Source organism: Aspergillus saccharolyticus, assembly GCF_003184585.1.
Source record: "Aspergillus saccharolyticus JOP 1030-1 unplaced genomic scaffold BP01scaffold_20, whole genome shotgun sequence".
NCBI lineage: Eukaryota > Fungi > Ascomycota > Eurotiomycetes > Eurotiales > Aspergillaceae > Aspergillus > Aspergillus saccharolyticus.
This window is the reverse complement of record NW_020290630.1, coordinates 163,211-180,374: the sequence shown is the minus strand read 5'-3', so window position 1 is coordinate 180,374 and position 17,164 is coordinate 163,211. Positions and strand designations below refer to the sequence as shown.

Sequence of the window (17,164 nt, the reverse complement as noted above, 5' to 3'; positions counted from 1 at the left end):
CACTATTATTGGATCTTGATTTGTTTTCCTCTGGTACAGCAAGTCTAGATTCGGTTTTGAGTCCTCCTCCCTCCACTCTAGAATAAGTTACTAAGTACTTTTCTCTCAAACGTCACTCACACTGAATACCAATCGAGATCAACATTCCACGACCAACTGAGAGCAGTGAGCAGCGAGCACATGTAATCATAGCCACGCGCGCCACACCGAACAAGACATGGCTGCCTGCGCCCATAGCTGGTCTCCACCACAGCTCTTCCGTCCCGGCCAAAAATAGAAGTCCACTTTCTCTCCAGCCTTTCCACCTGTCGAGTTTCAGTCCCATGCAGCCGCTAAGTCGCGTGTCTCAAAGACTTTAACGAGTCACAACATACATTAATATGCCGGGATCATATATACCCCTATCTATACCGTATAACCAATCTAAAATTATCTGACGCGATAGGGCTGGGCGGAGAATTGGAACTTTAGAACTCATAAGAAAACCACTGATGCTAAACTGTTGGGCTAAATGGTCAAACTTAATCAGTCTCCATCCGGTTGTTTGCTTCAGCTGTCGTGTCTTTAACGTGATTCCGAACGCCCTGAAGGAACGCTTCCACAGCATCACCACCTCCCAAGGGGACTCCCCCTCTACGCATGAATCCACCATTCTCCACGGGAATCTTGAGGGCTTCACTAATACTCGGTAATCCACCATCTCGGATAGCCACAGTCAGACTTGCGAGACTCTGCGCGAATTGAGGCGAGTGCAGAACTTTTCGGAGAATCTCTTTCTTCTGGTCCTCGTCGAGGGATCCCATGGCGGCCTCTGCGATCTCCGGGTCCTGATCAGCTACCGCCGCGTCGTCGATGTCTTGTGCCAGCAGGAGGAGCGAGGGGGGCAAGAAGCTCAACAAGTGATCCACGGTCTTGGCGTCGGCGGACGCCAAGAAGGGAAGCGTAGTTGCAGGAGGAAGGAGATCTTGCAAAGTAGTGAAAGGCCGTTCGGGATCTTGGGACTGGCGCGAACCCCCACCCAGAGACTGCAAGAAGCTCTGCACGACAGATGAAGGATCCGAGTCAGCGGCTGCCCTACAGGCGGAAACACTCTGTTAGCACTCGTACGGTAGCATAGCTATAGGAAACTATCAATTGCTTGAGGGTACAGTCCGCCCGCCCAGTGTAAAACGCCGAGAGTGAACATGAGGAACTGTCGAGATATGTACCTACGCTCGTCCACCATCGGCCCCGCCCTCCCTCGATCCTTGCCCTTCTTCCCGGACATCGCCTCCAGTAGCATCTGGCCCAGCTCCGCCACTGTTGCCTCCGTGGTTGTGGTTGGGGTCGTGATCAACGCCTTCTACATCCTCCATGGTCTCGTCGTCATCGCCACCGCTCGAGGGACCCCGAGGAAGATTGGCAATCTCTTCTTCAACATCCACCTCCTCGCCCTGCAGCAACGTGTTGACAATCTCACCCAGTCGGATATCTCTGGGACTGAACCAGCTAGGGTTACCACTCTCGTGCTGCGACTTCGATTGCAGCCAGAAGAGATACCGTTGCGAGCTGGACGAGAACTTCAAGACGTAAATGCGGCCGTTGGTGGGTGCGGAGTTTCCGGCAGGCTTGTAGGGCGTGAAAGTTCCGTCGGAGGGCACCATGACCAGATCCAAGTCGGGTTCGGTGTGAGGGGCAGTTCTCGGGCGCCAGCAGAAGTGTACCAATTCATCTTCAATGTAGAGGTAGATGTAACCGGGAGTGGGCTTTGGCTTTACAACGTTGCCGGACTGATCGAGCAGAAGAGACAGGCATTAGCATTAGAAGAGGAGATGCTTGGATGACCCGGACAATAGGAGGATTGTGGGGGCTCTGAGAGACAACTCACCTCGAGGTCACAGATACCCGCTTTGAACGTGATGATCGGAGTTAGAGACATGGTGGCGGGATGTGATGGAGCAGGAAATGGGTTGTGACAGGGACTTGTGAAGCTCAAGGTGTTTCAATGTGACGAGACAGCAGTCGTAACTTGCGATTCTGCCTATCGCGGAGAGCGAACTGGTAGGTTGGGATAGCGGACAAAAGCTGAACAAAAGCAATGTACGTCAGTTGGAGGTTACCCGCAGTATGTTTTGGCTGACCAGCTCCTCTGACTAAGACACACACACGAACTGCATAGGTGGGGGCTCCCGCCGACCGGAGCGCAGCGGGCCGACTGCCTCAGGCACCAGGCAGCGCTATCGGCTCTATCGCTATCAGGCTGCTCCGAATCGGCACTAGCGCCTTTCGGCTAGGGCTCGCGTTCACACAAACTCACACTTTCCCGTCCTGGGGCGCAAAGCAGCAAGTCACACATCAACTCCAGCAACCACCCGCCGTCGACAACCACCACCTCCCCCCTACATTCTTTTCAGACCATCTTCGTCCCGGTAGCCAACATGTCGGACCAGACGAAGCAGTTTGGAAAGGGCCAGAGGACTGTGCCGGCCCAGAAGGCCCAGAAATGGTACCCCGTTGATGACGAGTCGCAGGTCAAGAAAGTCAGTACACCAACACACACCCTGGGACAAGAACCAGAGCAATCGACCGACCAGGGAGGCAACGAAGATGCGATTTGGAATCTATGAACGAATTGCGACAACTGCGCTAGTTTTTCGGAAAGAGGAGGAGACCTCCGGGTTCGGATTCGGGGTAATATGAAGGCAAGAAAGAGAATCAAGGCCAGTGTCGGTCGGAACATATACGATTTCGAAAATAGGGGTCAAATCGCATCTTCGGGCCTTTTCCTGGATCGACCGATGTACTCTTGGGATTGGAAATCGCATATGGAATCCAGGTCGTTTCTAACATGGCCTCTTTTGCACGATTATAGGTCCGCAAGGCTGTCCGTCCCGCCAAGATCCGCGAGAGCCTTCAGCCCGGTACTGTCTTGATCCTCCTCGCCGGTCGCTTCCGTGGAAAGCGTGTCGTTCTCCTCAAGCACCTCGAGCAGGGTGTTCTCCTCGTCACCGGTCCCTTCAAGATCAACGGTGTTCCCCTCCGCCGTGTCAACGCCCGCTACGTGATCGCCACTAGCACCCGCATCGACATCAGCGGTGTTGACGCCCAGACCGTTGAGAAGGTCTCCTCCAAGGACTACTTCACCAAGGAGAAGAAGACTGAGAAGAAGACCGAGGAGGCTTTCTTCAAGCAGGGAGAGAAGCCCCAGGTACGTTCCACCATTCAGGTCGTCTTTCGGAAAGTTCTGGCAGAACGACACACCTACCACTACTCCAGAAGATGAATGCTGATTCGATATGTTTTTCTCGCTACAGAAGAAGCAGGTTGCCAGCGCCCGTGCTGCTGACCAGAAGGCCATCGACCAGTCCATCCTGGCCGCTGTCAAGAAGGAGAACTTCCTTGGCAGCTACCTCGCCGCCAGCTTCAGCCTCCGCAACGGTGACAAGCCCCACGAGATGAAGTGGTAGATGTGTGACGCGGCGGCCGCGGGTTCGGTAGATTTGTGTGGAGGAATCCTGTCAAAAAGGCGGCTAACCAAATGCAAAGTCGGCGTTTCTTTTCTCTTGTCAAGTAATAGGGAAAAAAAGCGAAACTTGCAGCGCCGGGAACTGGGCAAAGATCAAAACAAAAGAAATGCTTAAAAAAACAAAACCTTTCATGAAATATATGTAACTCGATTCAGGCCTCATGTTTGCTTAGGATTGCGGTTTTCTTAACTTTTTTTAATGCGGACAAGAAGGACAAAAAAGAAACCGGGTTCGTTATCTCTCATTTCAAGGGGACATACAACATTTTGTTCTTTTTTGGGCTTATGTTTCTTTTGCTTTGCCCTCTTACTACCCTTTTCCCAGCGTGGCCGAATTTTGCAGCTTTTGATATCACCAGCCGAAATGAAAACAAAAAAAAGCAGAATACCTCTCCTTTCTATTTCATGCATTTCATCCCAAACTTCATCTTCAGAGAAGGCGAGTGACATATACCTCTGTCTGTTTCCTATTCACATAACTTACATCACCATCCGAGTCCCCTGGGCCTCATGAAATCTTTATATGATCCGAAATACTACTCTACATACTCTCGACTTACCTTGTAATTACCAAGATCGCAGTTTTGTACACCCACTGAATAATTGAATGCGTTAGTCAAGGACTACCCTCTCCCGATCGAGTCTTCCCCGGGGGACGGTGTAGTGTGCGTTTCTCGCCTCGAATCCCGGCAACAGACTGTACTGTACGTAGCGATAAGCGGGACCACCCCAACTCCGATAAGAGAACCCTCGATAATGCTCTCCGATCCTCTACGGACTACTCTTACTCCCCCCACACACATGGAGATCGCACACTTCACACAACAACTAAGAAGGCAACCTACAGCTTCAGTAACTCAGAATCATATATTTTTGGGCATATAACATTCAGAAAAATCAATTGCGAAGATTGAAAGCAAAATCTATACAACATACAGGACTCAAAAAGCACCACAAACAAAACCCTCCCGAGGCCCACCCACTCCCCAGATCTCCAAAAAGTTCGTTACTCCGTATGCGGCGTACAGTACGCCGCCAAAATATACTCACCATCCACATACAGTACATGACGTAACAAGCAAAACCGCAACAGAAACAACAAAAACCACCGCCCAACACCAACACCAACAGTCCTCTCCCCAACGCAATGCAATGCAATTTTCAATCACCCTTTCCCTCACCTTAGACACAGCACAGAATGATCGCAAACACTAACAAAAAGGACAAGATCACTCAACGACAGCAACCTTCGCCGCCCTCCTCCTCGTCGTCCGTCTATCCCTGGTCGTCTTAGGCTCCCCCGTCCAATAATGCTTCATCCTTCGAATCGGCTGCTTATCCGACGCAACAATAGCCACAGCCTCCTCCCTGTCCTCACTCTCCCCCTCACCTTCCTCCCCTTCATAATCTTCACGAGGATCATACTTCAAATCCACCACCCCCGCCGCCGCCGTTCTTCGCCGTCTCACCTCTCCCTCCTTCCCACTGTTGGGCCGTTTACGCAGCTTGCGCGGCGGCGAGGGGACCTCTCCGTCTGCTTCCTCGAACTCCTCCTCGACGTTCGTGCTCAGCATCCAGTCCAGCACGCCCCAGGGCCCGAAGTTCCCCTTGCCGGCGCTGTGCAGGTGGGCCTCGGTGTTGCGCGCCATGCCGCCGATGAAGAACCCCGTCGGCATGGGTGAGTATCCGCTGTAGGCGAAGGTTTCCTCCAGCGACACGAGACCCAAGTACACGATGTAGGAGAGCATGTGCAGGCGGCGCAGGAAGACGGGGAGGATGGTCGGCAGCCAGCGGCCGACGAGGTAGACGAGCGGGTGGTCGTAGTGCGCGGTGAGCGGGTAGGGGGCGCGCAGGGAGTGGTACCAGGTGCGGTGGAGGCGGGCGAGCGGGTTGTTGGTGTGGAGGATGCAGCGGTGGATGGTGTAGCTGAGGATCTATACGTCACATATTAGAGAGAGATGCACATAGAGAAAGAGAAACGGGCAAGAGAAAGCGTATAACCGCCCCCCTCACCCCAGGGCAAACCCAACTCACCTCGCGGAAAAGAAGCCCCCAAAAAAGGTCCAGCACCAAAGTCCACGGGAGAGGCAGCTTCAGCGTCACTTTCACCAAGCGCACCTTGCGAAATTGACTGGCCAGCGCATGCTCCACGGCGGCTTGCACGACGATCCCCAGGGTCAGATTGAATAGCGCCCACCCGGCGACCTTCAGATCCTTTTTCCGGATTCGGCCCCGTTTGTTGCCGGCAGGGAGGCCATATTCGCCCTGCGCCTTCAGAAGGACGGCCGCCGAGGGGGTCAGGATGTCAAATAAGAAAAACAGCAGCGATGGCAGAGCATAGCACAACACCCGCACGGTGGCGGTGCCCACGAGCTCAACACGGAGGGCTGAATGCGACAGCACTAGCGTGGCCCATGTCATGTAGAAAAAGACCACATTGAAGCTGGTGCCGCAGAAAGCCCACACCGGTTCAATGAGGAGGTAGTATATTGGAAGAGCAAAGATTGGTTGCATCGTTTGGTGGATTGGGGTAGTGGTTGAGTTGATTTCAATCAACTCACCGTGGCTTTCGATAATCGATCAACAGGCGCAATGTTTATTTACTAGCGAGAAGTCGGGGTGGATATATAACTTCTTCTGCGTATAGCAACGGCGTTGCGGGGTTTCTAGTAACGCGCAACCCAGCAGTTGTAGCCTAAGTAAATTGGCATCCACGAGAATGGCGATACTCTAGCAAGGACTATATACTCGGTCCGTTGCCCCAGTTGTCTAGAGTCGAAAATTGAAAGAAGCTGATTGTGCCTGCGGCGGTTGGTGAACGCGACAAAAATTCCCCCCACTGTTCGATAAGCCGCCGCCGCTCGGCCCCGACAGGAATTGGTGCAGCCCGTTTGCGCTTTGTTTGCTCGCCCCAAGCCACCCTGCAAATTCCCTTGTTTCCCACAAAGCACTGAAACAAGCGCATCAAAGGTTATTGGGATACTATTCTTGGTGTCGCCGCAGCCAGCAGCTCCCAATCTCAAATCTCTGTAGCTGTTTTCTGTGTGGTAAATAGCGGAGACTTGTGTTGGACAATGAAGCATGGATTAAGACTACGCCTATATGTACATGTTCTTTAGGAATGATTACAATAATGGCTGCAAGAATGAGGAACGCAGCTCAGGGTATCTAGGACATAGACCAGACAACCAGGACTCAAGTCATGACAGTACAGCATATCAGTTGCCATCTGGGTTGGTGGGAAGACCGTGCTTCACGCCCCACTTCCACGCCTTCCGTCGAAGGTCGTAGATCACACCTGGGAAGACTAAGTTACTGAGCCAACTTGTCAAGGTGTCTCTGATAATGGAGTTCCGTGGGCTGGGTCCGAGAGCAGACCCTTTCATGATGTCGCCAATGAACATTGTTGTAATCAGGTACTCCCCTCGCTCGAGGGCACTGATAGCAATGCTGGCAACCTCCTGCGGGGACTGCGGCTTGTCGGCCTCCTCCAACTGCTTCGTCAACGCCGGCTTGAGCTTCTGCTCATTGTCGAAGCCGGGGCTCAAAATTCCCATTGGGAAGACCGTGTGGATCTTGACATCGGCAGCCGGAGCCTCGCAGCGTGCTTTGGAGGTACGAGAGCCATTGTAGATCTCAATCTCCTGGCTGAGGGTATCGGACAAAGAGCGGATAGCAGCCTTGGCTGGGGAATAAGGAGCATAACCCGCAATAGGCACGAAGGCGAGCGTGGAGCAGGTGAAGATGAGGTGTCTGGTAGGAATTGGTGCCTGCTTACTCGGGCTGATCGGAGTGAGCCACCGCTGCAGAATGGCGTGGGCCGTGTTGGCAGCAGTCCAGTAAACGGTATCCATCTGATTCCGCAGCGCCTGGATGGATGTTTCGGTGAAAAACCCAGGGTGACAGTATCCTGCGCAGCACCAGACGATGTCAGGCTCTTGTCCATCGTTCCATTCGGTCACCTCGGACATGATTCGCTGGCATTCTGCAGGATCGGTCAAGTCCGCACTGATGTAGTGGAATTTCTGCCGCTCAACATTGTCCGCGACTCGCTGGAGTAAACATGAGCGTTGTACCTTGGTGAATGCCACAAGAAGAGAAGATTGATTTACCTTCATGGTCTCGATGGCAGCCAGAAGCTTGGATGTAGTTCGTGCCACAATCACAACGTTGGCTCCCATTTCAGCAAGCTGACAAGCAACTGCCTTGCCCATGCCCTCGGAGCCGCCAGTGATCACTGCGGTCTACAAAGGGAAGAACGCCAACGAAATCAGTGCACTATTTGGAAGAACAGAGCATAGAATGGAACATACCCTGCCCTCGACAACGAACTGGTTACGAGATCCAAAGCCGAGCATCTTGCTGACGATATAGAGAAGTACTCCGCAAAGGATGGTCGAGACTCCCAATACAGTTGGGGAAGAATCGTAAGAAATGAAGGATAGAAGTGGATGCATGGGGGGAGAAGAAAGGAAGAAAGCCAGAACAGAAAGACCGGGAGAGATAGAAGTCGAGAAATGGGGTTCTTGCTGTGCTTGTCAATAGAAACGTGTACCTGCCTTTTCTCTTTTTTTTTTTTTCTTCGCTCCCAACTGTCAATTGTTGACTGCGAGTGGAGAAGTTGATGCTCCAGAAGATCTAAAGGAAGGAACAAATGCGCCTCGGTACACCTGCCTGTCCCGCCGGAAATCAAACGATGCAAACCTCCCTCCACCCTTGTCATTCGGGGTTAGCGTCACCCGGGCGGTGAGGATCCCTCCCAAAATTTTATCGCAAAAGTTTATCGAGACCGGAGCGGAAGGTATAGATTCATCCTCATAGCCCCAGTTTACACTTGGTTGAAATATACAATGGGTAAGAAAAGAAAGGCTGGCGGTCGTCCTGCAGGCGCCAAAAAGGAAGATTTCGGACCCACCAAATTCGATATCGAGGAGAGATTCGATGATTCCGAGGATGAGTTCCAAGCCGGTCGCGATCAGATTCTTCTAGAGGAAGCACCAGAGGCAAAGCGTCGTCGCAAGCTGGTCGAAGATGGTAGGTCGACCTCAGATTTGCCCTGTGATTATCTTAAGCACTTTTGTTGACCGATCGTGACAACAGAGGCAATGCTGCAGCCATCGGACGAGGAAATAATGGGCTACGACTCGGCGGACGATGACGACGATGACTTGGACGACGAGGATGACTATCAGGAGGATGGATACGATGACGATGATATGGATGATATGCCATCGAAATCCAAGAAGCGCGCGGGCAGCCAGGGATCGGGCTCCGAAGACGAGGAAGAAGGCATTGCCGCATGGGGCTCCTCGAAGAAAGACTTCTACAATGCGGACCAGATCGAAACGGAAGCCGATGCGCTCGAAGAAGAAGAAGAAGCCAAGAGACTCCAACAGAAGCACTTGCAGAGCATGAATGAGGAGGATTTCGGTTTCGACGAGACGGAATGGGCCGACTCTGGCAAGGCGGATGAAGCGGAGCAAGCCGGTGGTGAGGTGACGGAAGTCCTCCCACAACTGGAAATCACAGAGGATATGAGTGCGGAGGAGAAGATGAAAATCTTGAAGTCGAGATACCCCGAGTTCGAACCGCTTTCGAAAGACTTCCTTGATCTCCAACCCACTCACCTGGAGCTCAAGAAGGCCGCCGAAACCTTTAATGCTAACGACGATTCTGAGAATGCCCCGGAATATGCGCCGGCCTCCGTTGTCAAGTTCCGCGCCCTCTCTGCCTACCTTGGTACTATCAGCCTCTACTTTATGCTCCTGACCTCCGGCAAGGACGCAGCCGGCAAGCCCATTGCCCTATCCCCCGCCGAGCTCCGAGCACACCCCGTGATGGCCACTCTCGTTAAGTTCAGAAAACTCTGGGAGTCTGTCAAGGACCTCACCGAGCCTGAGTCTGAATCCGAACCCTCCGACATTTCCGAATCCGAGCTCGAGGAAGATGAAATCTCCGATGCCTCCGAGATCGAAACCGAGACGAAGAAGGACAAGAAGCAGAAGAAGAAGACCAAGGCACAGCTGGCAGCCGAAGCCCGCCAGGCGGAAGCGGAGGCCCGGAGAGCGAAGAGACTGCAGGAGACCGAGGCCAACCTGGCCGATCTCTCCAAGCTGGTCACCGCACCCGGTAAGAAACGCGCAGCACAAAAGGTCAAGAATGTATCCAAGGATGCAGATGACTCCGACTTTGGCGATGAAGATGCCCTCACCGCCAAGGAAGCCGAGGAGAAGGCTAAGCAGAAGCGCTCTCTCCGCTTCTACACCTCCCAGCTTGCGCAGAAGGCGAACAAGCGCACTGCAGCCGGCCGTGATGCAGGTGGTGACGCTGATCTGCCTTACCGCGAGCGCTTGAGGGATCGCCAGGCTCGCCTGAACGCTGAAGCTGAGAAGCGTGGTAAGCAGAAGCTTAAGGAGTCGGAGCAGCTGGGTGGCGACAGTGACGAAGAGGATAACCGGGTGGCCAAGCAACTCCGCGGAGAGGAGTCCGATAGCGACGACTACTATGACATGGTCGCAGCCCGCTCCAAACAGCGGAAGGACGACAAGAAGGCGCGCGCAGAGGCCGAGAAGGAGGCCGCCCGCGCAGGCGGTTATGTCGAGGTCCAGGAGGAGGTTGGGCCCGACGGCAAGCGAGCCATCACGTACCAGATCGAGAAGAACAAGGGTCTTGCTCCCAAGCGCAGCAAGGACTCTCGCAACCCCCGTGTCAAGAAGAGGAAGAAGTTCGAAGAGAAGAAGAAGAAGCTGGGTAGCATACGCCAGGTGTACAAGGGCGGTGAAGGCCGTGGTGGCTATGGTGGTGAACTTACTGGTATCAAGAAGAACTTGGTCAAGAGTGTCAAGCTCTAGCCTCGTTTCTCCATTCCACCGATATACCATTCCTTCTCGCCGGCGTTTTGCGTGTGTTAAAAAGGGGGGTTTTGTTTGCTTGTACATATATAATTCATTTGATGATACAAACATTGTTCAGGTTACAAATCTTCATCTCCTGCCTTGGCTGTCGTATTGGTAGTATAAAGTTGACCTAAGGATATTATATTGACTGAGTAAAAGGCTTGCCTTTCACTTACGATTCCTCAAACAGCTTGTCAAGCATGTCCTGGACATCAAGCGCCTCATCATAATTCGAAAGATCCAAACGGAGAAACTTCCTCGCTAAGGTATCCTAAAGTTCCATGAGTCCGTCATATCAAGCAGCAATATCAAATAAACATACCGCCTGTTCAAGGATCCGCATCTCCTCAGCCGAGAGCGTGGCGCACGCAGCGATCAAGTTTTCACCACGCGCTGCGAGAGCCGCGATCTCGCTCGCCCGAGCAACTACCGCCTGACTGATCCCATTCATCGCGGCACAACTTTGGCACGTATAAGCAAAGTGATCCAGGTGAGAGCGGGGACCATATGGGCATAAACATACACTGTTCCGAAGCTCTTATCGCTTCGACCCGGTCGGAAGCTGTTGGTTTACAAGTCAGATATCAGCATGGAGATTCACAGCTGTTCACCACTGTAACCGAAGAGTCTCACTTATAAAGGTAGGTGATCTGGTCTTCAGTATCGCCGGAGTCCTCGTCGGATACGCGAACTTCCATGTGACCCAGCTGTAATTGTGGCCGGGGCTTCAGGAAACCATTTGCGAGGATCTCGTGGAAGTGCGTTGCAGCAATGACCTTCGGTGGGTTGTCGATATCAAGCAGGTGACTGAGGATACCACAGGCAAGGCCGATGCCATCTATGATGTTCTCTGAAGGTCAGTGTCTGTTGCGAGGCGAAGCAGGGTCTACAACGGAAAGATTGACCATTCTCGTTGGTGCCTTTGCCGAACTCGTCGATGACCAATAAGCTGCGCTCGGTAATTTGCTTCAGGTCGAAAGAGATCTGTTGTAGGTCACGCATGAAAGTACTTTGGATCTGTCATCGCACAGGGAGTCAGTTGGACTTGTCGATTGCTGTGCATTGGCTTGGTTTCTGAACCTGGGAGACGCTATCTTGGGTGCTCGACTTGACTATAATCTTGTCGGTTACCCCAAGCTCTGCGCTGGCTGCTGGCACAAAGCTAATACCCTTAGCATCGTTGTCTCTGGAAGATGAATCTATATTTACCTTCCGATCTGCGCGAGGTACGCAACTAGAGCAACCTAGATGCTTCTTGTGAGATATTCGTTTGCCAAGGGGCAATGAACATACTTGCTTCATGTACACACTCTTTCCTGAATAGTTCGGGCCTGTAAGAAGAAGCATGCTGGGGCCATGATCTTCATCAATGGGTTCGGGGTTTTCGTGGCATGTCTGACTCGATGAAAGTGCAAGGCAGTCTGATGAACTTCCACCTACTAAGAAGGTATCGTTCGGCACGTAAGAGGCCACAGTCAGTTCTTGCAAGATATGCCTGTCTTGACTTTAGACGCGATAGCGATTTGGATATTCAGTGATTGCCTCACCGGCCGCCTCTAATCCTTATGATATTTTCCGGCACCATCTTCGGGCAGACAAGCTTATAAAAGCTCGCCGTCTGAGCCATTGCAAGAAGACTATAATCTCAGTGGAACGTCAAGTCGGTGAACCCGGGAAGAAATACCTGTCGAGCTGCCCACATATGTCCGATGCCTCGAGAAGGTTCTTCTCATACCTGAGCAATCTCTGCGCAAGGCCATACACTAGTTCAATCTCCTTTTCTAGAAGAGTTGGGAAGCGTCAGTAGATCCTGTTGAGAACACGGCAGAGAGGAAGCATGCATACCGCATATGAGACCATAGATATCTCCGAGTCGTTCATCAAGCTCTCTCATTCTGAAGTCTTTGAAGTAAGCCCTGTTTTCTGTAAAGAACATGAGGTTCCATTCCTCTTCTGGACCCCTGTAAGCAGCATCGCCTGCCTGATTGAGTGGTATTGCGATGTTGAAGCCGAGCTGGGGGAAATAGATGACGTTGACATCAATGTCATAGAACTCGGGTATCTCTCCTGCAATCTCTATGGCGATGTTCTTGAGTAGGCTGCTGAGCCCATCGTAGGTGTCCTTCATTCGATCGAGTGCCCGATCAATTCCCGGTTTCACGACGGTTCTTCCCTGCTCCTCAGAGCTATCTATGTCGACCTTAAGAAGAATCAGCCATGCTTATCAAGGGGGTGTGTATCGTACTCACAAGCTCTTGGATCATTTTCCCGACTCTGTATAATTGAGCCGCTTCAAAGACACGAAGAGCCTAAACCTCATTAGCAATGGTTCAGGATCGCTTCAACCCAATCACCGACCTTCTTATGTAGAGCCAAATCAGCAGCTCCGGCGCTTTCTTTCAGAGCATCATAAACATCAATGCCATAGAAAGCAAACTGTTCCAAGTAAGTGTACAGATAACATATGAGCACCAGGTATGATAACATACTGCCAACAACGTAGCCCACACCGTGGTCCTAAAGCCCGTGATCTTTCCACTTCCTGTCTCGATACCCTTGCGCAAGTTCACCATGACATAGCGCAAATTCTTTATGTGCTTGAGACTCTTGGTCAGCTTCTCCAGCGGATTGAAATTGTCGGGTCTCAAGTAAGTGCTGATAAATGCGTGTCGTTGCTGGATGACATCAACGTCAACACTTGGACGAAGGAATATTTGCTTTAGTCGATTCTTGCCCTGGGGTGTACGCGCAAAGCGCTGGAAGAGGCCGTAGACTGAGAGACCTTCTTTTGAGAGAATTGACTTCTTGCCTTGGTTCATAATGCTAGGATGAGATTCCGACTCCATTATCTGCAGCGACGAAAGCGTTCTCTTATTAACGAACCTTCATGTCATTAGCTCGCAATCCCAGACTCTGAGTCAGTTCATACTCTCACATAGTCCCCATCAAACTGAACATCTCCACAGAGTTCACCCGATAATTATCTGAGGGTTGACTGGTAGCTACAGAGACAGAGGCTCTGCGTCTCTGGAGATGCATGAGGAGAGCGCCGGCACAGCTGATCGTCACTGTGTTCTCCATCTCTATCGAGCTCGAGATATGCAGCAACTTGCCCTCCTGCAGGGTAAAATTCAGACTCTCAGAGTCTAATTGTCCACTGTCGGCGAACCCATTGTGTGGCACGAGGAACCGCATGCGTTGTTCGTGTTGCGAGGATATGCCTAAAGCGAATAGCTTACTCTTCGCGTTCTCGAAGCTAAATTCCTGCGATGGACGAATATCGAGCTGAAATGGGAGTAGAGAGCCGGTATCTGCACAAGAAAGCTATGTTAGTCTTGTGAAAAAGATTATGCTTCTTCCATACCACTGCCTATATCGAGCATTTGTCTATCTTGGAGGGCGTTGTGGTCCACCCGAGGCGAGAGTAACAGCAACGTCGGGCTTGTTTGGAGGATCACTGTTATTCCATCAGCTTGAGTCGACTTCAGAGACCTGAAGACCGACAAGTATCGATAATATCAGAGTCGGAGTATCGCAAGTCCCCCAGCAGGTAAAGCCTTTCTTCTCGGACGCAGTAGTACGAGCAACCCACAGTCCCAGAATCTCGGGAATCGATGGCTACAATGACTTGATCGAGCTCATCATCGACCGGCTGCAAGAATAGGTCACTCTCTGAAACATCCTGCTGAGCTGGTACCGGTCGTGGTGTAGATTGTGATCGGGGTTGTTGATTGCTGTGCTGGCGCACGCGCCGTAAAGAGTCATGAGCAGCAAACCTGGCATCAGGAGAGCATCGAGACGATTCAGGTTCATAGATAGTACGTCTTCGTTTGACAGAAGGTCTCATCATGTTGCGGAAGCCGAAGGTGGAATATTTCGAGTTGGTATGTTGCAGCAAGCCTTGGCTAAAAGAGGAACGTAAAGCCAACTGCCCAGTCATTGACAGCGGAGGCTTAAAGAACACACAGCTATGCTAAAGCAACGACTTTGGTACTAAAAAGTTATCTTGACTTGCAATGTATGTCCATTAAATTCTGTAAATTGGTACAATAATGCTATGATACATGAAAGGGGAGATATGAAAGACTATAAACCAGCATGTTCAAATATCCAGCCAACATTGCGCCAGGAACATATCATGATCAACATGAGTTAGAATATCATTAACGCTCAAGCATCTTCAGAATTCGCCTCAGGCGTAGCTTCCGCAGTGATGGCCAGCCCATCCTTCTCTTCATTGAAAGTCACGCGGGCAGTCTGGCCCGCCGTGACCTCGCCACGAATGATCTTATCGGCCAGCCTATTGCCGATTTGCTTGGCAATGAGGCGATTGAGAGGACGAGCACCATACTTGGGGTCATAGCCCTTCTCGCAAAGCCAGTCCTTGATCTCATCGTCGACCTTGAGGACCATTCGTCGATCATCAAGCCTCGACTGAAGCTCCTTAATCCTGATATCGACGATATCTCTCAAAGCCTCCCGTGACAACCTCTTGAATATGATGAACTCGTCAATGCGGTTGAGGAACTCGGGCGGATATGCATGTTGCACGACGTCCATAACTGATTTCTTGACTTCGGGAGAGAGTTCCGAGCTTCCTGTATCCTTGGAGGAGTATGACGGATCGGCACCCACAAGAATATCGGCACCAAGGTTCGAGGTAAGGACAATAAGGGTGTTTCTGAAGTCAACCTTGTGGCCTTGAGCATCTGTCAAGAAGCCTTCATCCAAGACTTGCAACAAAAGAGCGGAAATATCACGGTGAGCCTTTTCGAACTCATCGAAGAGTAAAACTGCGTACGGCTTGCGTCGAACGGCCTCTGTCAGCTGACCAGCATCGTCGTAACCCACATAACCAGCAGGAGAGCCGATTAAGCGACTGATAGTGTGCTTTTCTTGAAACTCGCTCATATCGAATCGCACAACGGCGGTCTCGGTCGAGAACAGAAACTCGGCCATCTTCTTGCAAAGCTCTGTCTTTCCAACACCGGTGGGACCAAGAAACATAAACGAAGCTAGAGGGCGATTCTCCCCGCTAAGGCCGGCTCGTTGCATACGAACTGCATTAGCGACTGCAGAAAGCGCCTCGTCCTGCCCGCGCACCGACTGACGTAGCGTGTCCTCCATACGAATGAGTTTCTCAACCTCGCCCGCCATGAGCTTGTTCACGGGGATACCAGTAGTCCGCGAGACAACATTTCCAATATCGTCAGCGGTAACCGAATCATGAATGAGACTAGAGGAGGTGCCGGCAGTCGACTCGTCGCCTTCTTTGGGTAGCTTGGCTTCGAGACTGGGGATAGTGGCGTATCTCAATTCACCGGCTTTTGCGAAGTTCCCTTCTCTCTGTGCCTGTTCCAACTCGAAACGTGCTCGCTCTAGCTCCTCCTTGGTGCGCTTAAGTTCTTCAATCTCAGCCTTCTCCTTCTCCCAGATCTTGGTCAGGCGTTCGGCCTCCTCTTGCTTGGCTTTCAGGTCTTCCTGTAGCTTCTCGCGTCTTTCGCGGCTGCTGACGTCGGTTTCTTTGCGGAGAGATTCCAACTCGATTTGGATTGTCGTGATATCGCGATCCAATTCTCTAATCACATCCGGCTTTGACTCCTGTTGCAGTCGCAAGGCCGAAGCTGCTTCGTCAACCAAGTCAATGGCCTTGTCTGGCAAGAAGCGATCGGTAATGTAGCGGTTGCTGTACGTTGCCGCTGCCACTAGTGCGCCGTCTGTGATTCGTACACCATGGTGGACTTCGTATTTGTTCTTGATGCCACGCAGGATGGAGATTGTCGCGGCGACTGAAGGTTCGCCGACTTGAATCGGCTGGAAACGTCTAGCTAGAGCCACATCTTTCTCGATCAAGCGGTACTCGTTCAGGGTGGTGGCTCCGCAGCATTGAAGCTCTCCTCTCGATAGCGCTGGCTTCAGAAGGTTGCTGGCATCGATACTGCCTTCAGCCTTACCGAGCCCCAGCAACGTATGCAACTCATCTATGAAGAGGATCACGCCGCCGTGCGCCTCCTCGACCTCCTTGAGAACAGACTTCAAACGCTCCTCAAAGTCACCTCTGAACTTGGCACCTGCGATAAGGGAGCCCAGGTCCAAAGAGATAACGCGCTTGTCTTTGATACTTTCGGGGACATCGCCCTGGACAATGCGCTGGGCCAATCCCTCCAATACAGCGGTCTTACCTGTGCCTGCAGCTCCGATAAGGACAGGGTTATTCTTTGTTCGTCTGGATAGGACCTGGATGGTGCGATGAATCTCCGCATCTCGCCCAATGACCGGGTCCAGCTTGCCCGCCTTGGCTTTAGCCGTGAGATCGACACCAAATTGTTCCAATGCTGACTTTTCGGGTTCGCCACCCAGGTTCATACGATGCGTACCTCCTGGGGGATGGGGACGGCCATTGGCATAACTGCGAGAGGGGATGATCGCACGAGGATTGAAGAGATTGTTGCTTGCTAGGGTTGGCAATAGTCGAGTACGACGTAATAATGCTTGGGACGGTTGAAGGATCCGGGTCGATGACGATAGAATCGAAGGTCGGAGCAACCGGCCCCGGGATAGCTGTAGTCTTGCCGACATGGTCGGGATTAAGCTTGGAAACAAGCTTCAATTCTGTGCTTCAATTAACTGTACAGGATTGTTTAGGTTGACAGTTGCATTGGTGGAGGGTGCATTGCCGTGACTATATAACCGGTTGCTCCCCAGGTCGCGAGGCTTCTCGAAGGCTCCACCTTGTGCAGAAGAGAGGGACGGTGAGTGGCGG

The 17,164-nt window shown here is 51.9% G+C and overlaps 8 protein-coding genes across 8 annotated transcripts; 2 read left to right on the top strand and 6 right to left on the bottom strand.

Moving 5' to 3' along the window:
- Positions 1-80: 80 nt before the first annotated feature.
- On the bottom strand, positions 81-423 carry BP01DRAFT_82176 (uncharacterized protein). Its single transcript, XM_025580142.1, has one exon. It carries the CDS (start codon positions 323-325, stop codon positions 113-115), a length of 213 nt encoding a protein of 70 aa, XP_025430381.1. The 5' UTR covers positions 326-423; the 3' UTR covers positions 81-112.
- On the bottom strand, positions 424-2,101 carry BP01DRAFT_82179 (uncharacterized protein). Its single transcript, XM_025580143.1, has 3 exons — positions 1,868-2,101; positions 1,213-1,769; positions 424-1,074 (listed from the first exon to the last, which is right to left on the bottom strand). The coding sequence occupies exons 1-3, from the start codon at positions 1,916-1,918 to the stop codon at positions 522-524; spliced, it is 1,161 nt and encodes a 386-aa protein (XP_025430380.1). The 5' UTR covers positions 1,919-2,101; the 3' UTR covers positions 424-521.
- Positions 2,102-2,417: 316 nt separating this feature from the next.
- BP01DRAFT_366535 (60S ribosomal protein eL6) lies at positions 2,418-3,446 on the top strand (the record flags this gene model as incomplete). The annotated part of the gene is made up of 3 exons (XM_025576408.1): positions 2,418-2,519; positions 2,852-3,187; positions 3,294-3,446. 3 exons carry the CDS (start codon positions 2,418-2,420, stop codon positions 3,444-3,446), a joined length of 591 nt encoding a protein of 196 aa, XP_025430379.1.
- Positions 3,447-5,043: 1,597 nt separating this feature from the next.
- Positions 5,044-6,019, bottom strand: BP01DRAFT_277573 (sterol desaturase family protein; the record flags this gene model as incomplete). The annotated part of the gene is made up of 2 exons (XM_025571417.1): positions 5,044-5,439; positions 5,540-6,019. Coding segments are annotated over 2 exons (876 nt in total), but the record flags the coding sequence as incomplete, so codon positions are not given.
- A 556-nt stretch (positions 6,020-6,575) lies between these two features.
- Positions 6,576-8,103, bottom strand: ksrA (3-dehydrosphinganine reductase). Its single transcript, XM_025579671.1, has 3 exons — positions 7,819-8,103; positions 7,618-7,749; positions 6,576-7,557 (listed from the first exon to the last, which is right to left on the bottom strand). Exons 1-3 carry the CDS (start codon positions 7,960-7,962, stop codon positions 6,724-6,726), a joined length of 1,110 nt encoding a protein of 369 aa, XP_025430377.1. The 5' UTR covers positions 7,963-8,103; the 3' UTR covers positions 6,576-6,723.
- Positions 8,104-8,319: 216 nt separating this feature from the next.
- Positions 8,320-10,437, top strand: BP01DRAFT_392636 (something about silencing 10 family protein). Its single transcript, XM_025578164.1, has 2 exons — positions 8,320-8,539; positions 8,606-10,437. The coding sequence occupies exons 1-2, from the start codon at positions 8,356-8,358 to the stop codon at positions 10,354-10,356; spliced, it is 1,935 nt and encodes a 644-aa protein (XP_025430376.1). The 5' UTR covers positions 8,320-8,355; the 3' UTR covers positions 10,357-10,437.
- Positions 10,438-10,573: 136 nt separating this feature from the next.
- Positions 10,574-14,214, bottom strand: BP01DRAFT_374693 (MutS family protein MSH5; the record flags this gene model as incomplete). The annotated part of the gene is made up of 18 exons (XM_025576849.1): positions 10,574-10,672; positions 10,724-10,862; positions 10,925-10,963; positions 11,035-11,239; positions 11,307-11,418; positions 11,482-11,563; positions 11,611-11,645; positions 11,695-11,896; positions 11,949-12,038; positions 12,086-12,182; positions 12,247-12,601; positions 12,675-12,710; positions 12,760-12,837; positions 12,891-13,284; positions 13,337-13,712; positions 13,766-13,858; positions 13,906-14,091; positions 14,178-14,214. The coding sequence occupies 18 exons, from the start codon at positions 14,212-14,214 to the stop codon at positions 10,574-10,576; spliced, it is 2,655 nt and encodes an 884-aa protein (XP_025430375.1).
- Positions 14,215-14,422: 208 nt separating this feature from the next.
- hsp78 (chaperone ATPase HSP78) lies at positions 14,423-17,162 on the bottom strand. Its single transcript, XM_025575257.1, has one exon. The coding sequence runs from the start codon at positions 16,978-16,980 to the stop codon at positions 14,572-14,574; it is 2,409 nt and encodes an 802-aa protein (XP_025430374.1). The 5' UTR covers positions 16,981-17,162; the 3' UTR covers positions 14,423-14,571.
- Between the last annotated feature and the right edge of the window lie 2 nt (positions 17,163-17,164).

Bases quoted from the DNA above. Each gene is read 5' to 3' on its own strand.
- BP01DRAFT_82176 (XM_025580142.1), bottom strand. From the start codon at position 325: ATGGGACTGAAACTCGACAGGTGGAAAGGCTGGAGAGAAAGTGGACTT.
- BP01DRAFT_82179 (XM_025580143.1), bottom strand. From the start codon at position 1,918: ATGTCTCTAACTCCGATCATCACGTTCAAAGCGGGTATCTGTGACCTC. The intron at 1,770-1,867 runs GTGAGTTGTCTC...CTGCTCGATCAG, and splicing joins CGGGTATCTGTGACCTCGAG to TCCGGCAACGTTGTAAAGCC. The intron at 1,075-1,212 runs GTAGGTACATAT...TTCCGCCTGTAG, and splicing joins GGGGCCGATGGTGGACGAGC to GGCAGCCGCTGACTCGGATC.
- ksrA (XM_025579671.1), bottom strand. From the start codon at position 7,962: ATGCATCCACTTCTATCCTTCATTTCTTACGATTCTTCCCCAACTGTA. The intron at 7,750-7,818 runs GTATGTTCCATT...TTCCCTTTGTAG, and splicing joins AGTTCGTTGTCGAGGGCAGG to ACCGCAGTGATCACTGGCGG. The intron at 7,558-7,617 runs GTAAATCAATCT...TGTTTACTCCAG, and splicing joins CTGCCATCGAGACCATGAAG to CGAGTCGCGGACAATGTTGA.
- BP01DRAFT_392636 (XM_025578164.1), top strand. From the start codon at position 8,356: ATGGGTAAGAAAAGAAAGGCTGGCGGTCGTCCTGCAGGCGCCAAAAAG. The intron at 8,540-8,605 runs GTAGGTCGACCT...TCGTGACAACAG, and splicing joins TCGCAAGCTGGTCGAAGATG to AGGCAATGCTGCAGCCATCG.
- hsp78 (XM_025575257.1), bottom strand. From the start codon at position 16,980: ATGTCGGCAAGACTACAGCTATCCCGGGGCCGGTTGCTCCGACCTTCG.